At 40.0% G+C, this 21,778-nt stretch overlaps 2 protein-coding genes across 2 annotated transcripts in view; both read right to left on the bottom strand.

Moving 5' to 3' along the window:
- Positions 1 to 217: 217 nt before the first annotated feature.
- CD164 (CD164 molecule) lies at positions 218 to 15,892 on the bottom strand. Its single transcript, XM_063124805.1, has 6 exons — positions 15,649 to 15,892; positions 7,904 to 7,978; positions 6,645 to 6,722; positions 5,416 to 5,481; positions 3,421 to 3,543; positions 218 to 2,982 (listed from the first exon to the last, which is right to left on the bottom strand). The coding sequence occupies exons 1-6, from the start codon at positions 15,773 to 15,775 to the stop codon at positions 2,819 to 2,821; spliced, it is 633 nt and encodes a 210-aa protein (XP_062980875.1). The 5' UTR covers positions 15,776 to 15,892; the 3' UTR covers positions 218 to 2,818.
- A 2,763-nt stretch (positions 15,893 to 18,655) lies between these two features.
- The window catches only part of PPIL6 (peptidylprolyl isomerase like 6), a 14,010-nt gene continuing 10,887 nt past the window's right edge, over positions 18,656 to 21,778 (bottom strand). The window contains exons 6-8 of the mRNA XM_063124803.1: positions 20,480 to 20,536; positions 19,126 to 19,261; positions 18,656 to 18,840 (exon numbers count right to left, since the gene is read on the bottom strand). Coding sequence (XP_062980873.1) covers positions 18,735 to 18,840; positions 19,126 to 19,261; positions 20,480 to 20,536 — 299 coding nt within the window. The 3' untranslated portion in view covers positions 18,656 to 18,734. The remainder of the gene's footprint in view (positions 18,841 to 19,125; positions 19,262 to 20,479; positions 20,537 to 21,778) is intronic.

The following is a 21,778-nucleotide window of genomic DNA, read 5'->3' as shown; positions in this document are numbered from 1 at the left end:
ATGCAAGAGTTTTATAAGGCTAGCTATTCACACACATGCAAATACGTACTTTTATTTTTGCATTTGATGGCTTTAAATGAAAGATCTGATGAAACCCTGCCACTCAAAATGTACACCATACCTCCAAGTTGTCAACGTGAAAAACACTTCATGGCATATTACGGTGTGGCCCAAATACAAGGGTTGGTGATTTGTTTGTTTTTTACTGATAGTCAGAAACATTTTAATAAGTGATTTATTATTTTGGTTTTGTGATTATAAGTAGTTTGCATTTCTTCCAATGAAGACAACACATATGCAATACAGTAATGTCTACAACATTCCATTCCAGATTCAACACATTTGCACATGGGAGTTTTAGGAACAATCCAGATAAAGAGTGAATGTCACAATTTACCGTCTTAAAATTAGAGGCCACATAATTAGCTATTCCACACAGGCAAGTTTTTAAAAACCCTATACTAAATTTCAAGCAGCAGAGAAGCAATGAAAATCTATTTCGTTAGCAAACTTGCAAATATCCAGCTTAATAGTACTATAAAATTGAAAACAAAATAACTTTCACCCATTCATTTATAGAAGCTAAGGATAAGCAAACAAAAATAATTGGTAAGAGAAAATCCCTGCACAGTCTTAGCCAGATTTTGGTACGGTATTGATAAAGCTTGGTCTAGAAAATAAAAACTTTATGCTACTGCACGAAAACATTAGAAATGTCCTGAAGGCTAAATACACAGCAGTGCGCTAACAAATTAGAAAATGCAGACTTCCTGAAGAGTAGCAGTGACACCTGAATTTCCTAAAGTCCTTGGAAAACAGCAATTGCTGGCACTAAGAGAAAAGTATAGTAACTAACTTTCCCCTTTCCACATTTTTCAACCAACATGAGGCCAACATTAAGAAAAATTAAGGCACTTGAACAGCACAGAATATGATAGTTTAGGGCTGTTTATTTTTGGCTCAGTAACAAACTGGCTCAAATTTCAATTTTCAAATTATATGTAGCACTGCTTGTCTTGAAATGTTCTGTCAGAAGTTTGCAAGACAAAACATTGTCCTTCAAAAATCAGTGAGGAAGCAACTCTAAATAGCTTTTAAAGTCTCACTACTAAGCACAAGCTTATCGGGTTGAGTTAACAGTGCATGTTTTTTTAAAAAAATAAATAAAACAACTGTTACTCTCTAGAAGTGCATTAATGTATGCTTAGTTTTAGAATATATTCAAATATTTAGCCTCAATTTATGAAAATACAAGAGATAGGGAACTAGATTAAATGACTTTAAGGCCATTAAATACCACCCACTTCAGACATGTTACTTGCTGAAAATTGGCTGGTTAATTTACTGTTTCATACACCTGAGCTGATTGTCTTTTAGGAGTGCAGTTGCCTGAAAGTTCTTTAAAGTTACAGTACTATTGGCTAAATATTATTATGAACAAACTTTCTATGCAACATCATTGAAGTGAATACTATTCAAGCTAGAAGGGCTAGAGAAGGTGAGAAAGTAAATGCACTAGAAAATTTCACAATAAGCCATACACTCAGATGTGCTACTATCAGCTTAATACCAAGCATTGTGCATCCTCCATGAGTTTCATTGGAGCTCATCTAGGAGAAGCATTTAAACCTATAAGTTGCATTTCTAATATTTAAACTATGCTTGCATTACAACTTGAAAAACAATAATTGGCAATCTGTTTTGACCATAATCATAAACTAAAGTAGCTCCAAGTCTCAGTCTGCTCACTTCTATCATACTACTGTCAATGTTTTATGAAACTGACAGAAACCATATTGCTATATGGCGACAGAATATCACTCACAAATCCATGCAGAATTACAGTAGCTTTGAAATATCCATCAATGGTGAGCAGCAGGAAGTTTGTCAACTGAAATTAGTGCCCTCAAATGTAAAGCATGTAATGGTAGTTTCCAAGGCAAGTAATTTGAAGGCTAGACACAGATGCTTTAGAAGTAGCACATGAAGACTGGCTACATTATTTTCTTTTGATAACTGTCTTCACTAAAAGGAATTAAAGATGGGCATATTAATAATATTCAAGTTCATGTGTATACAGAAGATTTGCTGAAAATGGAATGACATTCACTGTACCTCAAACAAATAAGATGACACAAACATTTCAGTTTGCAGCCTACTCATTAAGGCACTGGTACTTCTTCCTTATGCACCAAAGAACTTGTATCCTTTGATCATAATTCTTCCTATGGCTGCTTATACTTAAATTAGAAAACAATCATCCTTTTCACATAATCTAGTATAGAAAAATATGGGCTTCCATAATTCCTAAGGAAAAAAGATAGTATAATACACGTCTGTCCCAATCTACTAGCAGTACACAATAAAAAGCCAATTTCCCACACAAATAGTGTTTTATGCCAAGTCACTGGTAATTCACATTTTAATAATGATATAAGGGACACTGTACCTAAGGCTAACTAATTTAACCATCGCAGTTATAAGATTATTTACTAAGAACACTGCTGCCACTGAATACAATACCTATTAACGTCTACATTTGGCATGTCAGGTAGAGGAAAAGGTTTCATAGTAGCAGCTACTAAAGAAATTTAAGACAGCCAATAAGAGTTCATGCAGGATATTGCAAGTATTCTTGCAGAGCAAAACATGATTCACACAACCTTCTTCCAAGCATGTTGCAGAAATATTTTCTTGTTAAAAAAATGTCTTGAAAAATAATATTTTGAATTGTTGTCTTCTATAAGGAATAAAGATCTTTTGGTGCAGCTAACCACAAATATTGAGCTATTGTAAGTTCACTTAGAAGCAACAGATCCTAGAGGGTGTGATAGTTTTGATCTTTGGACTTGCAGAATTTATACAGAAAGAAGATTACTGCTTGTAGACCCAGCACAAGGACAATACCACCAATGAAACTGGCAGCATCAAATGTGGATTTGTGAGGAGATGGTTTGGATGTTGGCTTGGGAGACACAGAACCTGTCAAATAAGAGGATTACAGTTTATTAGTGATTGGCTGATCAATTATAATGCTTTCTGTGTACTATTTTTATCTTGTAAAAAATCAAAGCCCTACAATTCTGTCTCTCATTATACAGAACTTGGAACAGCTCTGCTAGTAGGAGAAAGACTGTGAGATCTAGTCCTTTTCCTGATTAGTGGCCAGAGAAAAGCTGGATCAGCTGTTACCCAGATATCACTTTAGGCTGCTATTTATAATATAGTTAGAAGAAAAGCTTATTTTACAACTCAGCTTTTCTCTCTTCTAGTGTTTTGAAACCGGATATTCAAAACTTACATTTTCTATCTTCTTCAATACACAATACAGTTGATTTCAGTCTTATTATTCATATGACAAGAATAATCTTTAAGACAGTTTATCCCAAGAAGAAATGATTGCTGTAAATCAAAGATTACCTGGTATAGAAGAATTGGTACTAGCAGCACCTGTGGTTACTGTAGAATTGGTACTAGCAGCACCTGTGGTTACTGTAGCAGAAGTAGGCTTTACTGTGTGTGAAGTTGTGTTAGTCGTGCTACCTGTTTCAGAGAAAATTCAACTTAAGTTGGAACCAGCTTTAAATTGCTTAATTTTATCTCGAAACTTACAAAACACAGATGTGAACAACGCACATTTCACAGTAAATTAAAGTATTTATTTCTGGATAAGAATCTAAGGATGGATATCCCTCCATTCTGGAGAAGACAATTAAAAGAAAATCCAAAAACACAATATATACACGATTCAAAATTAATATAGAGAAAACACCATTATTAGATGTTATTATATAGCAAGTAGAGACCCAGTGTCGAGGTGCTCCTTTTCAGGGCTCCAGCCAGTCTGAAATCAGAGCATTGTAGTATTGCTGAAGCTCTTGGGTGGGTGGTGTGAGGAGGGGATCAGGCAATTGGACTATTTATTGCTATATATTGAGTTGGGGTGGGTGGGAATTGGGAGGGTAAAGAACAGAAGCGTCCTTTTTCCTTTTCTGCCCCCTCAATTACCCAGAGGAAGGGGAGTTTAATATCCTGGCCTCCATCCCTCCAATCCTAATTTATATCTCCAGAAAGATGATTATTAGGGACTCAAGCAAGCTCAAACACTCCACATTCCATGGCTCCTGAGGCTTTAGTTGTTTCTCATTTCTTTTGTTAGGATTTACTAACTAGTATATTTCTGCATACCTTGTGAGTCCAAGCATGCAGAAACTACTCTTGTCTCCGTGTGTCCCCCTTTCACTGTCAGATGGATAAAGCTAGACAACAGGATCACTAAATTCAGTATTAGAAGGAACAAGTGGGACATGCAATAAAACGTGGCAGCATGGAGTGCTTGTGTTCAAGATTTCAGCCAGCCATGCCCTCTTTCAGAATACTCCATTTTATTTGCGATGGATTTCTATACCAAGGACCCCCTTGAACTGTTTCTGGGCTCCCAACCATTAGGGGATTTCCTAAAAATGTTGTGCATTACTGAAAAGTTTGGGATTGCCTAAGCCTGCTAGTTATCTCTCTCTTGTGCTTGGGTAGAGCTGTTTTGGCTACATACGCAACAACACTCATGGCAGGAACATCATAAATAGAAAGATGTTCTAAATATGAAAATAAAGACTTAGTCAAATGTAATTCATTTGTTACAGCAGAACTAATGGTTGCAAGAGAGGCAAAATCTTAATATTGTGAACGCTCCTACATCTCAATTGCTCAATAGGACCGATATTTTACATATTCCTAAAGACCCTGTGTTATAGTAGTTTGTCAGACACAGCAATTCAAATCCCTCTTCAGCTGCTCAGTTCCCTCAGTAGGCTATGGTTATTTGCTTTGTCTCACCCTAGTGTACCTCAGTGGTATTAAGATGAGAAAGTAAGATGACACACTGCAATTAACCTAGAGACTTGGGAAAAGGCAAGAAACAAACAACATTGTTCCTGATTGTATACCTAGGTATTTCTCACTAACCTTTGAAAAAGAATTTCTTGAAAACTTTTTCAGAACTTATCAGGAGCCACTTTTGCTTTTCGTTACTGCTATGCATGTGACTAAAGGTAGTCCACAGAACCAGCCCAGCAGAACTCCTTTAAGTGCAGAAAGGCAGAGAAGCATCTGCTGGCATACACAACAGTGCTCATTCCCAACACCTCAAAATGAGCGGAAGAAATACAAATATTGCAGGTAGAGCAAATGTTCAGAGCACAGTTATGCAGGACTTTCATGGCTAATCCTGCTACATGAAATGGCTGTAATCGCTTTAAGGTCTAGGCAAGGACTAGTACTATGCTTGAGTTGTAGGCAAGGACCTATATGATTCACTTCAGGTTTTCATAAAATCATCCTGCAGACATTTATTACAGATGAAATTTCTATATTGTATTAAACTATTACTTCATTAAAGCAAAATAGGTTTGTTACCTGTGGTAGTATCATTAGTACTGGCCGTGGTAGGTGTCCTGATGGTGGGAGCACTGGTAGGGGTATCTAAAAAGAAAAAGATAGTATGAAGTTTTGGGAATTCTTGTGAGGTTGTCATGACAGTCTTTGATGAGTCATAACAATAACAACTGTAACTGGCAGGTAAGACATATCCTAGGGACCAAAAGGGTGCTAGAGCAAGGTAACATTCAGAATAGTCAGTCCTAAGTAGCTACTCCTGAGAAGCAGTGCACTATTCCTAACTATTCAACCAGAGCTGCTAAAAGCAGTGAAATATTGTTGATAACTTGAGTCATACTGAATATTCTAGTATTTCAAAGGGTAGTTATGTTAATCCTAACCTTGTTTACTTATAGCAAGACTAATCTAGTGGAATTGGAACTTGCAGAGCGGATGAAGAATTGCTGATTAATTTGATTATGGCTTAAAAACCTGCTGTTATACCTGGGCCAGGCATCAACATCTACTAGCATAGTAGAGCAAATACTGGGGCCCACTAGGGCTGACACAACCATCCTTAAAAAAAACTTTTCTGGCTCCTCACTCTAAAGAGAAACACCATATTTTGTAAGAATACCTCTGAGTCCTAAAACAGGGCATTGGAGCCCAGAGGAATTCTAATGTAGTGGCTGCTGCAGTTACTCCAAGTGGAACTTCTTTGCTAAGCACTGCCACCCATCCTGCGTGGCAAACACATGGGGTAGGGCCGGCAATGTTCAGTGGTGGGATAGAGGGTGGCAGTCAGCAAAGAAATGCTGAGTAAAGTGGCTGCAGTAGCCACCACTATGGCATGCCAGCACTGGTTCAACTTTAGCTTTTTTTGTAAGGACAAAAATAATGAAAATAGGTTCATTAGCAAAGTAATAACTTCAGATGCCGTTTGTCTTCGAAATGAACTGAGCAGATGAAGGGGCTTGCATGCACCAAGCCTAAGTGATATACCAGCCTTATAAATAATCCCACAAAATGTACTAGTTTGCTAAGGGGCTAGTAGCTGTGTTTCTGTGTTGGCCACAGAAAAGGGAGAAATGCAGGCTACTTAGTAGGCTAGTAAACAACTGCTGTCTACCAAGCAGGCTGGCTGCACTCATTATGCAGAATTAAGCTCTTTTGGACCCATATTGTGATAGTTTTCCCTGTTGTCAGGCCCCTAAAACAATGAATTTGTTTGCCAGAGAGTCAGCATAAGTGTAGATGTAAATACGTACCTGAACATGTTCCATTTTTAGTAATAGAAGGACATTTGTCATGTTTTTCTGTCTCATTTGCACAGCGAGACTCTGATCCTAAAAAGAAGATTGTAGAATAATTTTTGGTTTAGATTTCCATGTGTAAAACTGTAAAGCATTCAGCATAATACTTCGGCTACAAGCCCCATTAGAAACATTTTTCTACGTTGTCCTAGGAAACTTATATAGCTGTTAATTGGCTTCTTCCCTCATCTGGGTAATAACTATTCAATCTTTGGTTTAGCAAATTTAGAACAAAGAAGTTAAATAAACGGAGGGTTCTGTTTGCAATTTAACTGGAAAATCTAGGTCCATCCTTACATTATCCTTGAATATCTGAAAAGCTCCACAAGAAAAGCCTAAGTCTGCCCAGAAATTTTATATATAACGACACTGGCTTCATTCCAAATGTGTGTAAAAAAATTTGCTTACACAACAGAATTTCTTTCTGACTTTCCTAAAGTATGGTGGAAGGTAAGTCTGTGGTTTGGAAAACTCAGAAAGAAGTCCTGTTATATGTATCAAGTAATATTTCAATACTATTTTCCTTAGACTTTTATAGGATGGCCAAAGATAGTTCTACCACTTTGAACTTTGTTCAAGAAGCAGAGTTCATACTTCACTCTTCCCCCTCAAAAAAAATCCCTAGAGCCCTGCAGTTAAAGAATTGGCTGGCTAGCATGTGAAATTAAGCTCCCACCTACCACTCCCCTACTTCTTGTCCCCTTAGAGTTATCAGGTTATGTGCTGCAGCAATAGAAAATCACAACCGAAAAAACAAATCTTCTACATAACCTTAAAGGAACAGCAGTTCTATCAGTCAGGTTTGAAGACCTAGTCACCCCCTTTAATACCTAGTCCCTTAGTCCAAAATTTTCCAATCTTTCCTTGTCTGCTAATGTCCTTCCTGCCAACACTGTACAGACTGTCCTATTCCTACACCCCATGAATGGTTTCGCCTCAGTTATACTTTCTCCTGTTCTTTAACTCCATCTTTCTACCACCTACGCTTTCCTCTGATCCCCAGTTTTCAGCTCTCAGTCTCTTGGTCATCAGACTACTTAAAACTCATCGCCCCCCACTGTACAGACTGAGCTCCACCTTTGCAGCTGAAGGGAAAACTACACATTACACATTGATATATGTATCTTTTCTTAAGCAAAAGCAGCCTCTGACTCAGTAAAGGGAGAGCCTGCATAATATTAGTAAGCATTCCATTTCGATGTAATTCCATTTACCATTGCAATGAAGCCACATGCACGTCTCACTACTATTGATACACGAACTACAGTTGGTATATTTTTCACAGCCAGCTAAAAAGGAAAAAGAACAGTTAAAAACACACACCACACACATCAGCCAGTTAACAGTCGACAAGATCAGAAACTCCAAAGGTACCACAATTTGTAGATAACAGATATTGGCACTGTTGAGATCTGCTTTACATGCCAACCAATACTCAGAGGCACAGAAATTATATTTACTTTCCCCTATTTGCTGTAATTTGGATTAAGATGTTGCAAGAATTGTTGGTGATTGCTTCCTGCCCTGCTCTTATAAAAGGTATGTAAAAATAATAATTTCATAACGGGGATGTAAAATCCAAAGTCACATCTATTGGTAAATATATTAAAACATAATGGATAACAAGCAATATAAGCAGATGATACAGAAAGTGAAAAGAGAATTGGAGCAGCTTATTTTTCAAAACATTAAGGCTAACAATAAACGTTTAAATATGCCAGAAGTAGAAAAACAGCCAGGGAATCAATTGAACCATTAGTTGACAAAGAAGTGCTAAGGAGGACAGGGAGATTGCAGGGAAGCTGAATGAATTATTTGCCTTGTCTCCACTGCAAAAGATGTAGGAATTGTTAGTTCTTCAAATCTGTTCTTGGCCATTCAGGAAACACATGTTTAGATGGGTAGAACAGGTGCAGAACCCATTCACATTAACCACTATGAAAGTCTGGAAACAATGATGGGAATTCTATCACCAGGACACTCACTGCTAACTCCGATTTATTATCACCCAGAATTTGATGAAAGATTAACAGTCAGAGAAAAAATTAATTGGAAATCCAAAGGACTTCATTGCCTTAGGGATTTCTTCCAAAATGGGCACTTGATTAAGTTAGAACTGATAAACTAGGAGAGGAGAAAGGACAATGGATAAAAATTGCACAAGCACGGGCCCTCCTCTCTCAGCCTGAATTACAAACTGCGTCTACTAGGAATTTAACAGTATTTGAATGAGAGATGGTGGGATACAAAGGAATTACAAAAGGTTTGAGCTCAAAGTTATATATGTGTATATTAACTCAGGAAATTGGTATAAAGGATCCTGTCAGAATGGTCTGGGAAACCAACCTAGGAATCCAAATTGAAGAAAAATATTGGAACGCTCTGTGGGATAGTTGCCCATTTAATACAGTATCATATAAAAACAGGGAAGTAATTTTAAAATTGATACATAGATGGTATCTGACACTAAGAAAAATAGCCGTGATGAGCCCAGGGACATCCCCAAAATTTTGATGAGGTTGTTCAGGAGTCGGAACGTATTTACATATGTGATGGTCATGTCCAAAGGTGAATGTTTTCTGGAGCAAAATGTTCCAGGAGATTAGCTCAATAACTGGGCAATGGGTTCAGCCATCCTCCCACCTAGCGCTGTTAAATTTATATAAAGGTCTGGAAAATAAACTATTAGATAGCCCTTTGCCATCCTTCCAGTGCCTGGCAATCAACCCTCTTGCCGCTATTATTATCTAATAGTTTATTGTCCAGACCTTTATATAAATTTAACAGCGCTAAATTGCCCTTCTAGAAAAATTGACAGATAAAATGAGGAAAGTGCGAGGACAACTATACAAAAATAAATTTGTGGACATCTGGAAGAAATTTATTAACTTTGTGAATAAAGAAGAAGAGGGGAGGACATCCTCGCTACTTTACACAGACATTTGGAGTGGATAAGAAGATGGCAATACTGGGGTGGGTGGGGAAGTCCATCCAAGGTGGAAACTTGTAATCTGTTTCTGAATTGAGATGGAATGTTTAAGATATTTGTGTATATACAAATGATATAACGTTTGATCTCTAACCATATATATATATATATATATATATATATATATATATGAGAGAGAATGACTAGGAGAGGTTGTGTATGATGTTTGGTCCCAATCCTGCAAACCTCCAAGGGCTTATTTGTAACATCCCTTTTTGGTGCATACCAGGATTCTGCTCCTTGTAGTCCCTGTTGGTAAAACAGCAGGCAAGAGGACTGAAGCAGGGCAGGGGAATGGGTCAGATTAGGCACAGTATCTTAATAAGCTACGCCCAGTTGTGTGGCAGGACACTGTGGATTATTTCAAAAATAAGCTACGACGAGCAGATTAAATCACCATGTCTTAAAGTGACGTCTCAACTCAGCCTCTCTTTACTGATGCAGCACTAAAGTGCATACGCATGGCTGTGTACAAAGATTGTATACATACACCAGCATTAAATAAGATGGGGAAACTCTGCACTTCTAGAATTATAATGTATTTTATTGTTATTATAATTGCTATACTGGACCTATGTAGTATGCATCTACATTTTTGTAAGCCCTTTGGGAGGATTTTTGGTCCTAAAAATGCTTAAAACAAAAAACAAACAGCAGAACGTGAGATACAAGCTACCTATGGAAGTTTTCACAAGTTACATTAAAAACAAAAGATTTTAGTCACATAGCAAGAAGCCACAGGAAGAACCCTCCCTGATGCCTATACCTCGCAACTCTTCCCTCCTCGTCCTCTAGAAAGCGACCGAGCATTGCACATTATATTTACAGTCATGTACATTGATGCCATTGTATAATTAAAATTGGCCTTTAATTTAATTCACCTCTTTGGTGTTGCATTTGTTTATAAAGCAGTAACTCTACTGAACAGATGATGGAATGCAAATTGGTGTGCATCTTCAGGATACCATCCTAAGTTTAAATTCAAACCTCAGTTTAAGCTCCTCCCCCCATGTGAAGAAAAATGTGAAATACTGCAATGAAATATTTGCCCTCAGCACTGAAATATCATGATGAAACTTAGTTTTTATGGCATAATTACATGTCTACAAATTTTGAACTTGCTTATAGGTAGTTATTATTTGTGGCTGCTCCCATCTCCTCCCTCATGTTCATGACTGGGGTAGAAAGAAAGGAATGAGTCTAGTTACATTTTACATGGGTCTTCTTGCAGAAGCATTGTGAGAAATTTATAGGAAACCTAAAGAATATTTGCTTCTAGGGGGCTGGGAAGGGATTTGTGGAGCCTGCCACATAATTCTCAATTTTAAGTTTTACACCCCCATTTTATTCAAAGTACAACGATATATCTGAAGCGATGACACTCAACTTCTTTTTTACTAGTTTACCTATCTTAAACACATTCATGCCAAACTTATGTGAGTGTGAAACATCCCTCAAAAAGGCAGTTCCAGTATGAACGTGCAAGCTAGCACACCAGAAATAAGGCAACAGTCTCAGTTTGGATGACATGTTAGTCAACGGTGGACTATTTAATCAACCATTCCATCCCCTCAAGCCAATCCCCATGGGGGAGGGGGAAGTGAAGGATGCCTCACTGGAGGCTGGATCATGCAGCCTTACACACAAGGAGACCGTTGCGAAGCCTCTGGCTTATGTGACGGTGCATGCTTCTCTGTGTGTTGCTGCCGCAGAAGCAGGAGGCTTTGAAACGGCCTCCTTGTGTGCCAGCACCAAGGGACATCCCCATCACCTGTCTCTCTGCGCCGAGCGCAGTGACAACCGGCGGGCAGGTTAACTCCAATGACGGGGAATCGCAGTGCACCTGTTGCCAAGTGACGGCCGCAGCAGTGGATGAATCCCAGTTTGTTTCAAGAGGAGAGATGGCTTCGCCAGGGTTTCTTTTTCAGGTGACAGCCACTGTGTGGTGCATCACTCCTCCCCCCCTCTGCGCCTCCCCACAGAATGGCAGTGCCTGGTAAGGTAAGCAGTAAACAGCATCACCATTCAATGGGGAGGGGAGGGGAGAGACGACAACTCCATGGAGTGGAAATAGTCTACTTCACTGAGCAGCACTTCCACGTTGCCCAAAAGTGCCCCAGAAATAGCCATCCGTGGAGTGGACTATTTCCAGTCCGTGGACTAAAGTGTCATCCGAATGCACCCACAGTTTGAAAACTCACCCTGAAGTGTTATCCCACAACTAAATGAGTTATGTTTCAGTAATACATTGTTTAGTTTGAAAACTGAAGTAGTTTTGCAATGTAAGAATAATTTCAGGGTTTAACACCTCTTGCTTTCAAAAATATGAAGTTGCTTCTCTGTCTCCATTAGAAATGGTTAACACTAAGAGATTTTTTCACACATCACATTAAACAGGGTCACGCAAACTTATTACATGTAAGAACATAACATTTTCTCGTTTACCACAACATCAATCTTACAGGTATGTGCAGGGAATCAGAATTGGCTGTAACTCCTGAACATGTTGTACATATAAATGAGAAGCAAATGTTTGCCACCACATAATGTTGACACTAAGCAGCACTTGGTTATTAAGATGACATTTGCTTCAATAACTTCTACTGATGATTGATGAAACAAAGTTCTGTGATTTGAAAAGCTAAAAAAAAAAAAAGTATAGGGTGCTGATTCTGAGACACCTACACTGCATATCCAAGGTAAACTTCTAAGTTTGTATTAGTTAATAAATTTATTTTCTTCTTTAACTTACATTTTGCTTCCTCATTACTTATGTCGTCATACAAAGTTATAGAAAAACAGGGTGAAAGGTTTTAGCACCTTCCGACAATCTATATTTTATCTCCATGTTTTATTTACTAACCTTACTATTTACCTTACCAGCACCTCTGATACAGTACATCTTGCTTTTCACCTCCCCAACTCAATTGTATGGGTTTATCTGATAGAAGCGTTATGCACACAAGATCCAACGTAAGTACAGCAAACCCGGCTCAGTGACCTTAAAATTAATTCAAGTCACACAATTCTAAAATAAAGAATACTTTTCAATAATCACTAATGCCAGCTTTGAAGGCAATCTGAAATTCAGAAGACTCCAGGGAGTCATTTTCTTCTTAAAAAATCTAGTCTAATCCTAATGGCAGCTTTTACAATGATATCTTCCTTTAGAAGTCCCCCTCTTCCTACTGGCCTCCATCAGCTGTACTATTGCAAGAAGAAAGCAAAGACAGAGAAATAACCTGAAAAAATCTATCCTAAACAAAGTCTAAATTAGTAGAATCAAAGTACTGGTTAAATATAGTATTGCACTGATCTCTATAATCTGTAAAGTGTCATTCAGGTTAATAGTAATTATTATTATTATTATTATTATTATTATTATTATTATTTATTACATTTGTATACCACCCCATTGCCTTGGCTCTCTGGGCACTTTATGTAGGATAAAAACACTTAAAAATAATATACAAAAATTTAAAATCACAAAAACATACAATTTAAAACCACAAAAATATACAAAAACAAACCCAGGCTAATTACATATTGCTAAATGCCTGGGAGAAAAGTCTTGACCTGGCGCTGAAAAGATAACAATGTTGGCGCCATGCAGGCTTCATCAGAGAGATTGTTCTACAATTGGGAGGGCAGCACAGAAAAGGCCATCTCTCTTTTTGCTGTCTTCCGAGCTTCCCTTGGAGTAGGCACCTGAAGTAGTGCCTACTCTGAAGTAGTGCCTACTTCCCTCAGAGTAGGCACCTTGGATGTTGAGTGCAGTGTACGGCTAGGTTCATGTCGGGAGAGGCGTTCCATCAAGTATTGCGGTCCTAAGCCGTGAAAGGCTTTATAGGTTAAAACCAGCACCTTGAATCGGGCTCGGAAACATACAGGCAGCCAATGCAAGAGGGCCAGAGTCACCAAAGATTGGTGACTCAATGTTATTCTCTGAAACTGACCCCACAAGTAAGACCGGAACCACTAACACAGTGCCTCTAAAGTCCAGTCCATAGAGTCAACTGATGAAGATATCATGGTTGATGGTTTCAAAAGCCAATGAGAGATTGAGCAAAATTAACAGGGCTGTACTCCCCCTGTCCCTCACCTGATAAAGGTCATCAGTCAGGGTGACCATAACCAGGTTGAAACAATCCCCAGACTACAGACTGGGATTGGTCTAGATAATCAATATCCTCCAGGAATGCCTGATGTTGCTCTGCCATGAACCACTGAAGTACCTTCCTTTAGAAAGGGGTATTTCTGACTGTGCGGAAGATGTCAAATATCATTTGGTTCAGAGTGGGTTTGTTAAGGAGCGGTTGTGCTACTGCCTCCTTAAGTACAGCAGAAAGTACCCCTTTATACAGAGATGCATTTACCACTCCCTGACCCACCTGGTCATACCTCCTCAACTATTATTAGCCAGGAAGGGCAAGGATTAAGATGGCACATCGTTAGTTCCAGTCCTTCAAGCACCTTGTCCACGCTGTCAGGCATTGCTGCAAGTACCTTGTCTATGCCGTTAGGCCAAAGCAACTGAAATTAATCCCCAAAACCAGGCAGATGGTAGCATCAGACATCTCCACCGGGCTGTGCTAAGAACAGCATCAAGTCCGTGGTGGAGACAAGTGATTTAGTTCTCAAAGTACAATGCAAACAGTGGGTCCTTGAAGGGACCAGGGCTCTATTCATTGGAGAGCGTGTAAACAACCCCCAGATCACAGAAAAAGCTTCGTTGGATAACTATTCAAGGATCCAATGAAGGCAACAAAGTAAGCCTCCTTTGCTGCCCACACCACTGTGCAACAGGCACAATTATGTGCTCTAGAGTAGCTTAGTTGTCTTCACTTAAGAGTTTTACGCCATTTGGCAGAGTGGGCACACAGGTGCAATTGAGTTGATGGCAATGGAGAAAGGTATGAAAAAACTGAAATAAATTATTTGTACACTGCCAAACTCAGGTCAGATTAAGCATTACAACCTTGTATTTTTCTCAAAACAGCTCCCATTATGGAAAGAACAAGACCTTTGGAACAATGTAATCTAGCACTTTATTCTTTGGATTAACTGGCATCTAGCAAATGGACCTTACGTCATTTCAGTAAGACAAACAAATAGATGAAGCAACTAGTTCTACAGAAGGAGAGGAGCAATGCATTTTCTTGTTGGGAACTTCCGTAAACTCTCACATCTCTCTAACCTAAGTGTTACAGAGCAATGGGCCCTTCCCAGAGCCAAAATGCTCCAATACTTTCTGCATTATGCTTCTCTGTTCTCCCACTTTCACTCCTGCCTGCGAATTCCTTTGCAAAGTGCTGAAAGTGGCGTAGTGGTAAGGAAGAGGGTCCTGAATGTGGAAAGGGCCAAATTAAATCCACTTACACTACAAGAGAACATCTGTGATTAGTGCACACACGCAAAGTCAAATTCAGTCTTGGGGAGCTATTTTCCCAAAATAGCTCTGTGGCTGCGTGAGGTATTTAACCATTTCGTTCCTCTGCAGTTTCTCGATGAAAATCTGCGGTTTGTCTCTTAGAGGAAGAAGAAAAAATACATACAGGCCCCACAAGTGCGAGTAGCGTGCGTGGCGCGGATGGGTGGAGGTGCTGGGGGGGGGGGGGCGAGGCCCGCCTTGCCCTCGCGCGCTCCAACATCTCCCCCACCCCTCGCCAGCCCACACAACCTCGCTCCCCCTCTGCCAGGAGGGCTTCTTCCTTCAGGGCGGAGCTTGGCAAGGCTATGAGCCCCGGCACCAGTCCTCAAGGCCAGCGCAGACACCGCGGTGAGTGAGCAGAAGAGCCCACTTTCTGCCGCCCCCGCACCTTTCCCCCTCCTTGGGTTCATAGGGGGTTCAAGGTGGAACATGGCCGCTCAACCCCGGCACCTTTCTCTCTCCCGCCCCCTCCCCCAAAATCATAAGCCTCTCGCCTCCAGCCATTTCCGAGCCCGCCGCCCGCCACTCCCCCTCCTCACCTTTGTCCACGTCCGCTGCCATAGGCGAGGTGAGGCAAGAGGCGAGAACCGCCAGGAGCAGCGCCCAGCCCAGGGGATCCCGGAGGCGGCTCATGACAGCGAACGCCGAAGAACGCACCGAGGGCATCACGCCACGAAGGGAAGCGAGAGGAGAAAAGGCGAAAGCGTCGGGTCGTCGCTGGACGGCCGTTTAACCCTCGGCTCGCGCAGCTGCTCCGCTTCCCGGCCGACAGAACTCTGCAGTCACGTGACGCGGCCCGTTGGGCGGTTCGCGCGAAGAGATGGACGCGCGGCCTGAGGCAGTCGCCTGATCTTGTCCTATCTCCGACCCCCCGCTTGGTGAGATGGTTTCGTCTACGCTACGCAACACCCTTCCAAAAAACCCCTCTTCCTCCGCCTGCTGCGATCGGACAGTCCCCAACGGAGCACCGCTTCCTTGTCACGTGATCGAAACCTCGAATCAGATCGAACGGTCTGGGAGATGCGGGAGAAGGGCGTGGCTGTTCCAAAGTCCGCTCGCTCGTCGTTTGTGCAGATAATATATCACATGTTAACCTTGTAGACGAAAGGTGCGCCAGGTGTTGTTAATGTTGAGCTGGTTGCACACACAATCTCGTCCTGTCGCAAAGTGATTTATTTATTTTTAAAGTCTCATAGAGAGGTTATTAATTTATAGTCCTTCCATTGCAGCATGGGCAGTTAAAGAACCTACATATCCAATGTTTATTTCCCCCCCTTTCTGAAATTCCTTGATGAGAGACCATTAGGGTCCAAAACAGTTTGGACCGATTCTTGTTTAGCCCTCTATTTCCTTCTTGTTTTCATTTTTGCTTGGCTGTTTTTGGATTCCTTATTTGTGATTTCAGAAGATTCCAAGCAACTCTTACAAGTACTACCATTTATCGTTAATCTTTTTATTAAATGATGGACAATTTCAGTCAAATAGTTTAAAATAAAAATGAATGGGTATTTCTGGGGGAAAGGGAATTTGCACATTAAAATACACACAGTAAAAAAACCCTTCCAATTGTGTTGATCATCATGGCAAAATGCAAAATATGGAATTTGATAGGATTATTTGATAGGATTATATGTACTTCCTACATATTCCTTATCACTAATGAACAGGGGTGGCCCTCTAGATTTTTGGCCGATGACTGGCAATGATCACAAGCTTGTTGCTACTGCTGTAAGAGGAAGGGGGGGGGGTCTGTGACTTACCTCTGTTGCACATGCTGCCTTGTGAAAAGAGGGTTCTGTGAGAAGCCCCAAAGCCTCCACTGCAGTCCCACTGATTCCATGGTATATTTAGCCCCAGTATTTACAAAGTTTCTGACTTTCCCCCTTGTTTTGCTGCTACCTCATTTGTCTCTTCTCAACAAGCTGTAGAAGGAACAGAAACATCTGCATTTGCCATACCAACTCTAGTTGGACATAACCATTCTCTCCAACTGTGTGTTCTATTAGCCTGTGATTAGGTCTTTATTTAAACAAATACTAATGACACCAAAGCTGTGACTACCCTTGTATGTGATTATGTCTGATGCTGGAAGATATTATAAAAATAATATTCTGGGTTTCCACCTTTAACTTTGGTTACAGGAGTGGTGTGAGATATTGACTGGGTTTGCACCGTGTGACGGCCTATCGTGGGTGACAAACCATAGTGGTTTGTGATGTCCTGCGAAGCTGGACCAATTCCTGGAGGTTGGCTTGTGTGAGCCAGAGGCCACCCAAATAACCCATGGCTTGTTGCAGGGGTTGTTTACTCCATAATGTTTTGGCATATTGTCTGAACCCAGCATTGCCAACCCACCATGGGTTACTGTCATTGGTGAGCAAGCTGCTTGGCAGGAACAGCAGAAACCCCTGCCACTCTTGCTGAGCAATGGAGTGGCACTTTGGAGGGGCTGTCACTCATTCATGAAACCTCTTTTTAAAAAGATTTTGTCCTCTCAACATTCGCACAAATTGGACCAATTCTTTAAATAATTTTTTTCTACTCCAAGACTGTGTGCAAATATCTCTGTAATTTTTTTCCCTTTTGGTCAGATTTTCGGAGTTGCGCAAAAGCACCATTTTGACTGTCCAAAATAGGTAAGTTTCAGCCATCAAAGACACAGAGTAACTGACAAAATCCGTAGCTATCTTTAGTACTTTAGCTTGTTACATAAACAAACCTGAGTAAGTATAACAGCAAGTATAAATATAATAGCATCTCCTCTGTACTTTGAAATGAATTGTATGTTTTTCCAGTAATATACAGTAATGCACAGTAACTTTACAGTAAACCACTGCACCATTAAAATGAAAACAGATGGTTAGTTAGCCGTTTCTATGTACACATCACTGCAGTATGACCACAGTCTTCAATCACACATTCTGGTTGTGCTTCCTGCCCAGTCTGAAAACGAAGTATAATTTCCTGCTGTTCTTTTTGTTTGTTTTGTTGAAACTCACAATATAAAATTGATTTAAAAAAGAACACATTAATGCAGCCTTCTAGCTATCTAAACTATAGGAACAACCCAGAGACCTGCACAACTAATTCTGCACACTTAGCAAGTCTTTCTGATTCTTTGTTTACCCAGCAACAGCCCCATGCACTGCTTTGTTATCACGGCTACAATTTATAATATGCCTATAATTTTCTAGACGCTGTATGCAAAATGAAAACCAAACACACATACACACCCATAGCTATTCATTTTTGAGATTCAGGAGAACTTCATAAGCAATGCGAATTGGCCGTCGCTTTCAAAGAAAAAAGGACCAGAACCCTTCTAAGCATGTACTAGAGCGTTCTAAGTTCCCTAAGTGCACCCAACAGCTCTCTCAATTGTGATCACATTAAATCATTTACATTAGGCTCCCAAGATCCTGTATTCTCAAGTGTAAGATTGCTTTTGAATCAAAAGTATTTGGAAAGGAACAGGACTTGAAACACTTTATATATTATTTTTTTCTAAAAGTGGAAAAGGTACTTTTATTTGCCAAACATTTTTCAACAACCCATAAACCCAGTGATCAGAAAACAACATAGTTATGCACTACAGTAAAATTAAATAAATCATCCATAGTCACAGTTAAAAAACTCCACAGTTAATAATTTTACATTCTACAACTGGCCTCTCGTTGAATGTATTTGTTGCTTCCAGTTCCCGGAGAACTTCGGAGCCCTCGATCACCTGTCTAAAGTAGGAAGAAACAAAGTAAACATTAGGAAGTCACGTCAATTCTTTTTTAAAATTCAGTCTGGTCATTGTCTGGATGGGAGACTGCCTTGGAACCCCATGTACACCAACTTGATTTTCATGATGAAATAAAAGCAGGATATAAATGTTACTAAGTAAATAAAGACAATGCTCCTCAAATTAAATGCTTCATTCTGCCATTAAAGCTGGGCTGCCATACGCCCCAGCATGGTTCAATTGCAACAGTTCTACCTAGGATCTACCACAGAGTTCTTACACATACCCAAAAGCCACATATTTGTCATTCAAGTAAGGTGCTGGCTGTAGTGTGATGTAGAACTGGGACCCATTGCTGTGGCGTCCTTTGTTGGCCATTCCAAGAACACCTCTACGGTCATGGGGAACTGCAAAATTTTCATCTAAAAAAACCAGTTCATAAATATTTATGTAGCGTGGCTGCAGTTTTCTTCTTTCCACTAGTCCAATTTTTTTAATTCTACATTTCCCTCTTTCACTCGCTTTTATGTTCAGTATACCATCCAGTAATGCAACCAGAAATAATACTGATTTTTTTATTTTCAATAGAAAGGTGAGAACTACACATTATGCAGGATCCAGGGATCCTGGCCAAAATGGAATCCCATGGGAAGTTCTCCCTGCTTCCTCACAATGGCCCCATTCAGAAGACACCTTAAATTATGGCTTTAACCATGATGGTTAAGCCAGAAAGCCGGGCTGTGTTCAGAAGAAACCTTAAAACCACAGCTTTAACCACAGTGGTTAAGCCAGAAAACCTTATTCACCTTGGTTAAAGCCATTGTTTAAGGTGCCTTCTGAACACAGCCTGGCTTTCTGGCTTAACCACCATGGTTAAAGCTGTGGTTTAAGGTGTCTTCTGAATGGGGCCATTGTCTGGCAAACCTTATATCATGATATTGAGTTTCCCGACATCCACCAGTGGTAGCCAGTGTTGTACAATAGGGCAAGGGAAATCACAACATGACATCACACACAGTATGGATTTTGCTACAGGTGCCATTTTTAGTAACCTTTTAGTGTCCATAAAACATATTGTATGGTATTTTATAAACAAGGTTACGCAGGATTAAGTTTTACTGGCAAGCTTGCTTAGAATTACAGCCTCATTTTCTTCACTTTTCATTTCCTTATATTTTCTAGTTTGAATTTTCCTGGTATAGAACGGCTAAATTAAACACACCTTTTAAGTGGTCAAGATTCTCAAAGGAGCTTTTCACAAATGTGTCTTAAATTGCCTTTAAATCTCTTCCACACACAAACATCCCATCATCATCTGTGTAGAAGAAAAAGTGAGGAGAGGCACTTGTAATGCAAATGACCATTCTGGTCAATGAGTAGGTTTCAGATTTGTACTTCAATCCTGATTGAATCAAGAACCACTTCAACTCTCATGCGGGAAAACACCCAAAGTCTCTTGTCTCTGTCATTCCAGTTGATGAATTTCAACCAGTAGTTGCAATGTACATGAGTTTGTGGTGTTTAATTTAATCTCATTTCTATTACTGTAGTACATTTTGTGCTCAGGCAGTATCTCTGTCTATTATCATTCATTCCTCCTAGCTAGGTGCCACCAGGACATTTTAAGAACACCCTCCTACCTTCAAAGATAGGTCCGTATATTGCCTCGCCTCCATTCCCTCTTCCTTCATGTATGTCTGTATATTAATTAAGGGGGAGAAAAAACGAAGGTCATATAATTATCTTTTTCTGTATTTGAAAAAAGAGCACAGAAGCTCAAAATGACACACTATTAACTAACGAGTGCCAAATACTATGATTAATGGCTACTTTCAACAGAGATCTCTATTCTGTAATTGATGGTTCAGGTTGAATAGCCAATGTCTATTCTATTTTTAGGTTTTGGTCTGATAGCATCATCACATGGGGTAAAATCACATTTTGCTTACCGTCGCGTCTCTGCCCACACATTTGTCTCTCATTACATCCTCTTTCAAAGGATTATTATTATTATTTATTTATTTATTTATTTATTTATATAGCACCATCAATGTACATGGTGCTGTACAGATAACACAGTAAATAGCAAGACCCTGCCGCGTAGGCTTACAATCTAATAAGTTGTAGTAAACAATAAAGAGGGAAAGGAGAATGCAAACAGGCACAGGGAAGTGTAAACAGGCACCAGGTAGGGTGAAGCTAACAGTATAGAGTCAGAACAATCTCAATATTTGAAGGCTATAGGGAAAAGAAAAGTTTTTAGCTGAGTTTTAAAAGCAGTGATTGAGTTTGTAGTTCTCAAGTGTTCTGGAAGAGCGTTCCAGGCGTAAGGGGCAGCAGAAGAAAAAGGACGAAGCCGAGTAAGGGAAGTGGAGGTCCTTGGGCAGGCGAGAAGCATGGCATCAGAGGAGCGGAGAGCCCGAGCGGGGCGATAGTGTGAGATGAGAGAGGAGAGATAGGCAGGAGCTAGACCGTGAAGAGCTTTGAAGGTCAGCAGGAGAAGTTTATATTGGATTCTGGAGTGAATTGGAAGCCAATGAAGAGATTTCAGGAAGTAAACAATGTACACGTGGCTCATTCAGTGGGCCTTTTTGATCGCATTGCTTCTCCTGCTCAAAGCAGGGGATAGCGGCAAGTTCTGTCTCAAAAAATAAGTCAGACTTACTGGGGTGGTTTCTTTTGTGGCATGAAGAAGGCTAGAAGGGGCAGTAGGCACATGGGAGGCAGACGACATTGTGAGAGGCCTGTGAAAATCTGTGAGTGCCCGGTGATGAGCGTGCAATAAAATGCTCATCTGATGGAGTTCTAAGTGAGCAAAAAACTTCCATATAGTAAACTCTGCAAAGAACCCTCAACATTATTCTCTTGTCTTTCTTTTATAATAGACTTGGCAAATTTTCTTTCTTTCTTTCGGCTGTGAAATTGTAGCTTTACAGCCA

The sequence above is a fragment of the Elgaria multicarinata genome, chromosome 4 (genome assembly GCF_023053635.1).
Source record: "Elgaria multicarinata webbii isolate HBS135686 ecotype San Diego chromosome 4, rElgMul1.1.pri, whole genome shotgun sequence".
NCBI lineage: Eukaryota > Metazoa > Chordata > Lepidosauria > Squamata > Anguidae > Elgaria > Elgaria multicarinata.
Note: the sequence above shows the minus strand (reverse complement) of the source record. Positions and strands in the feature narration are given on the sequence as shown.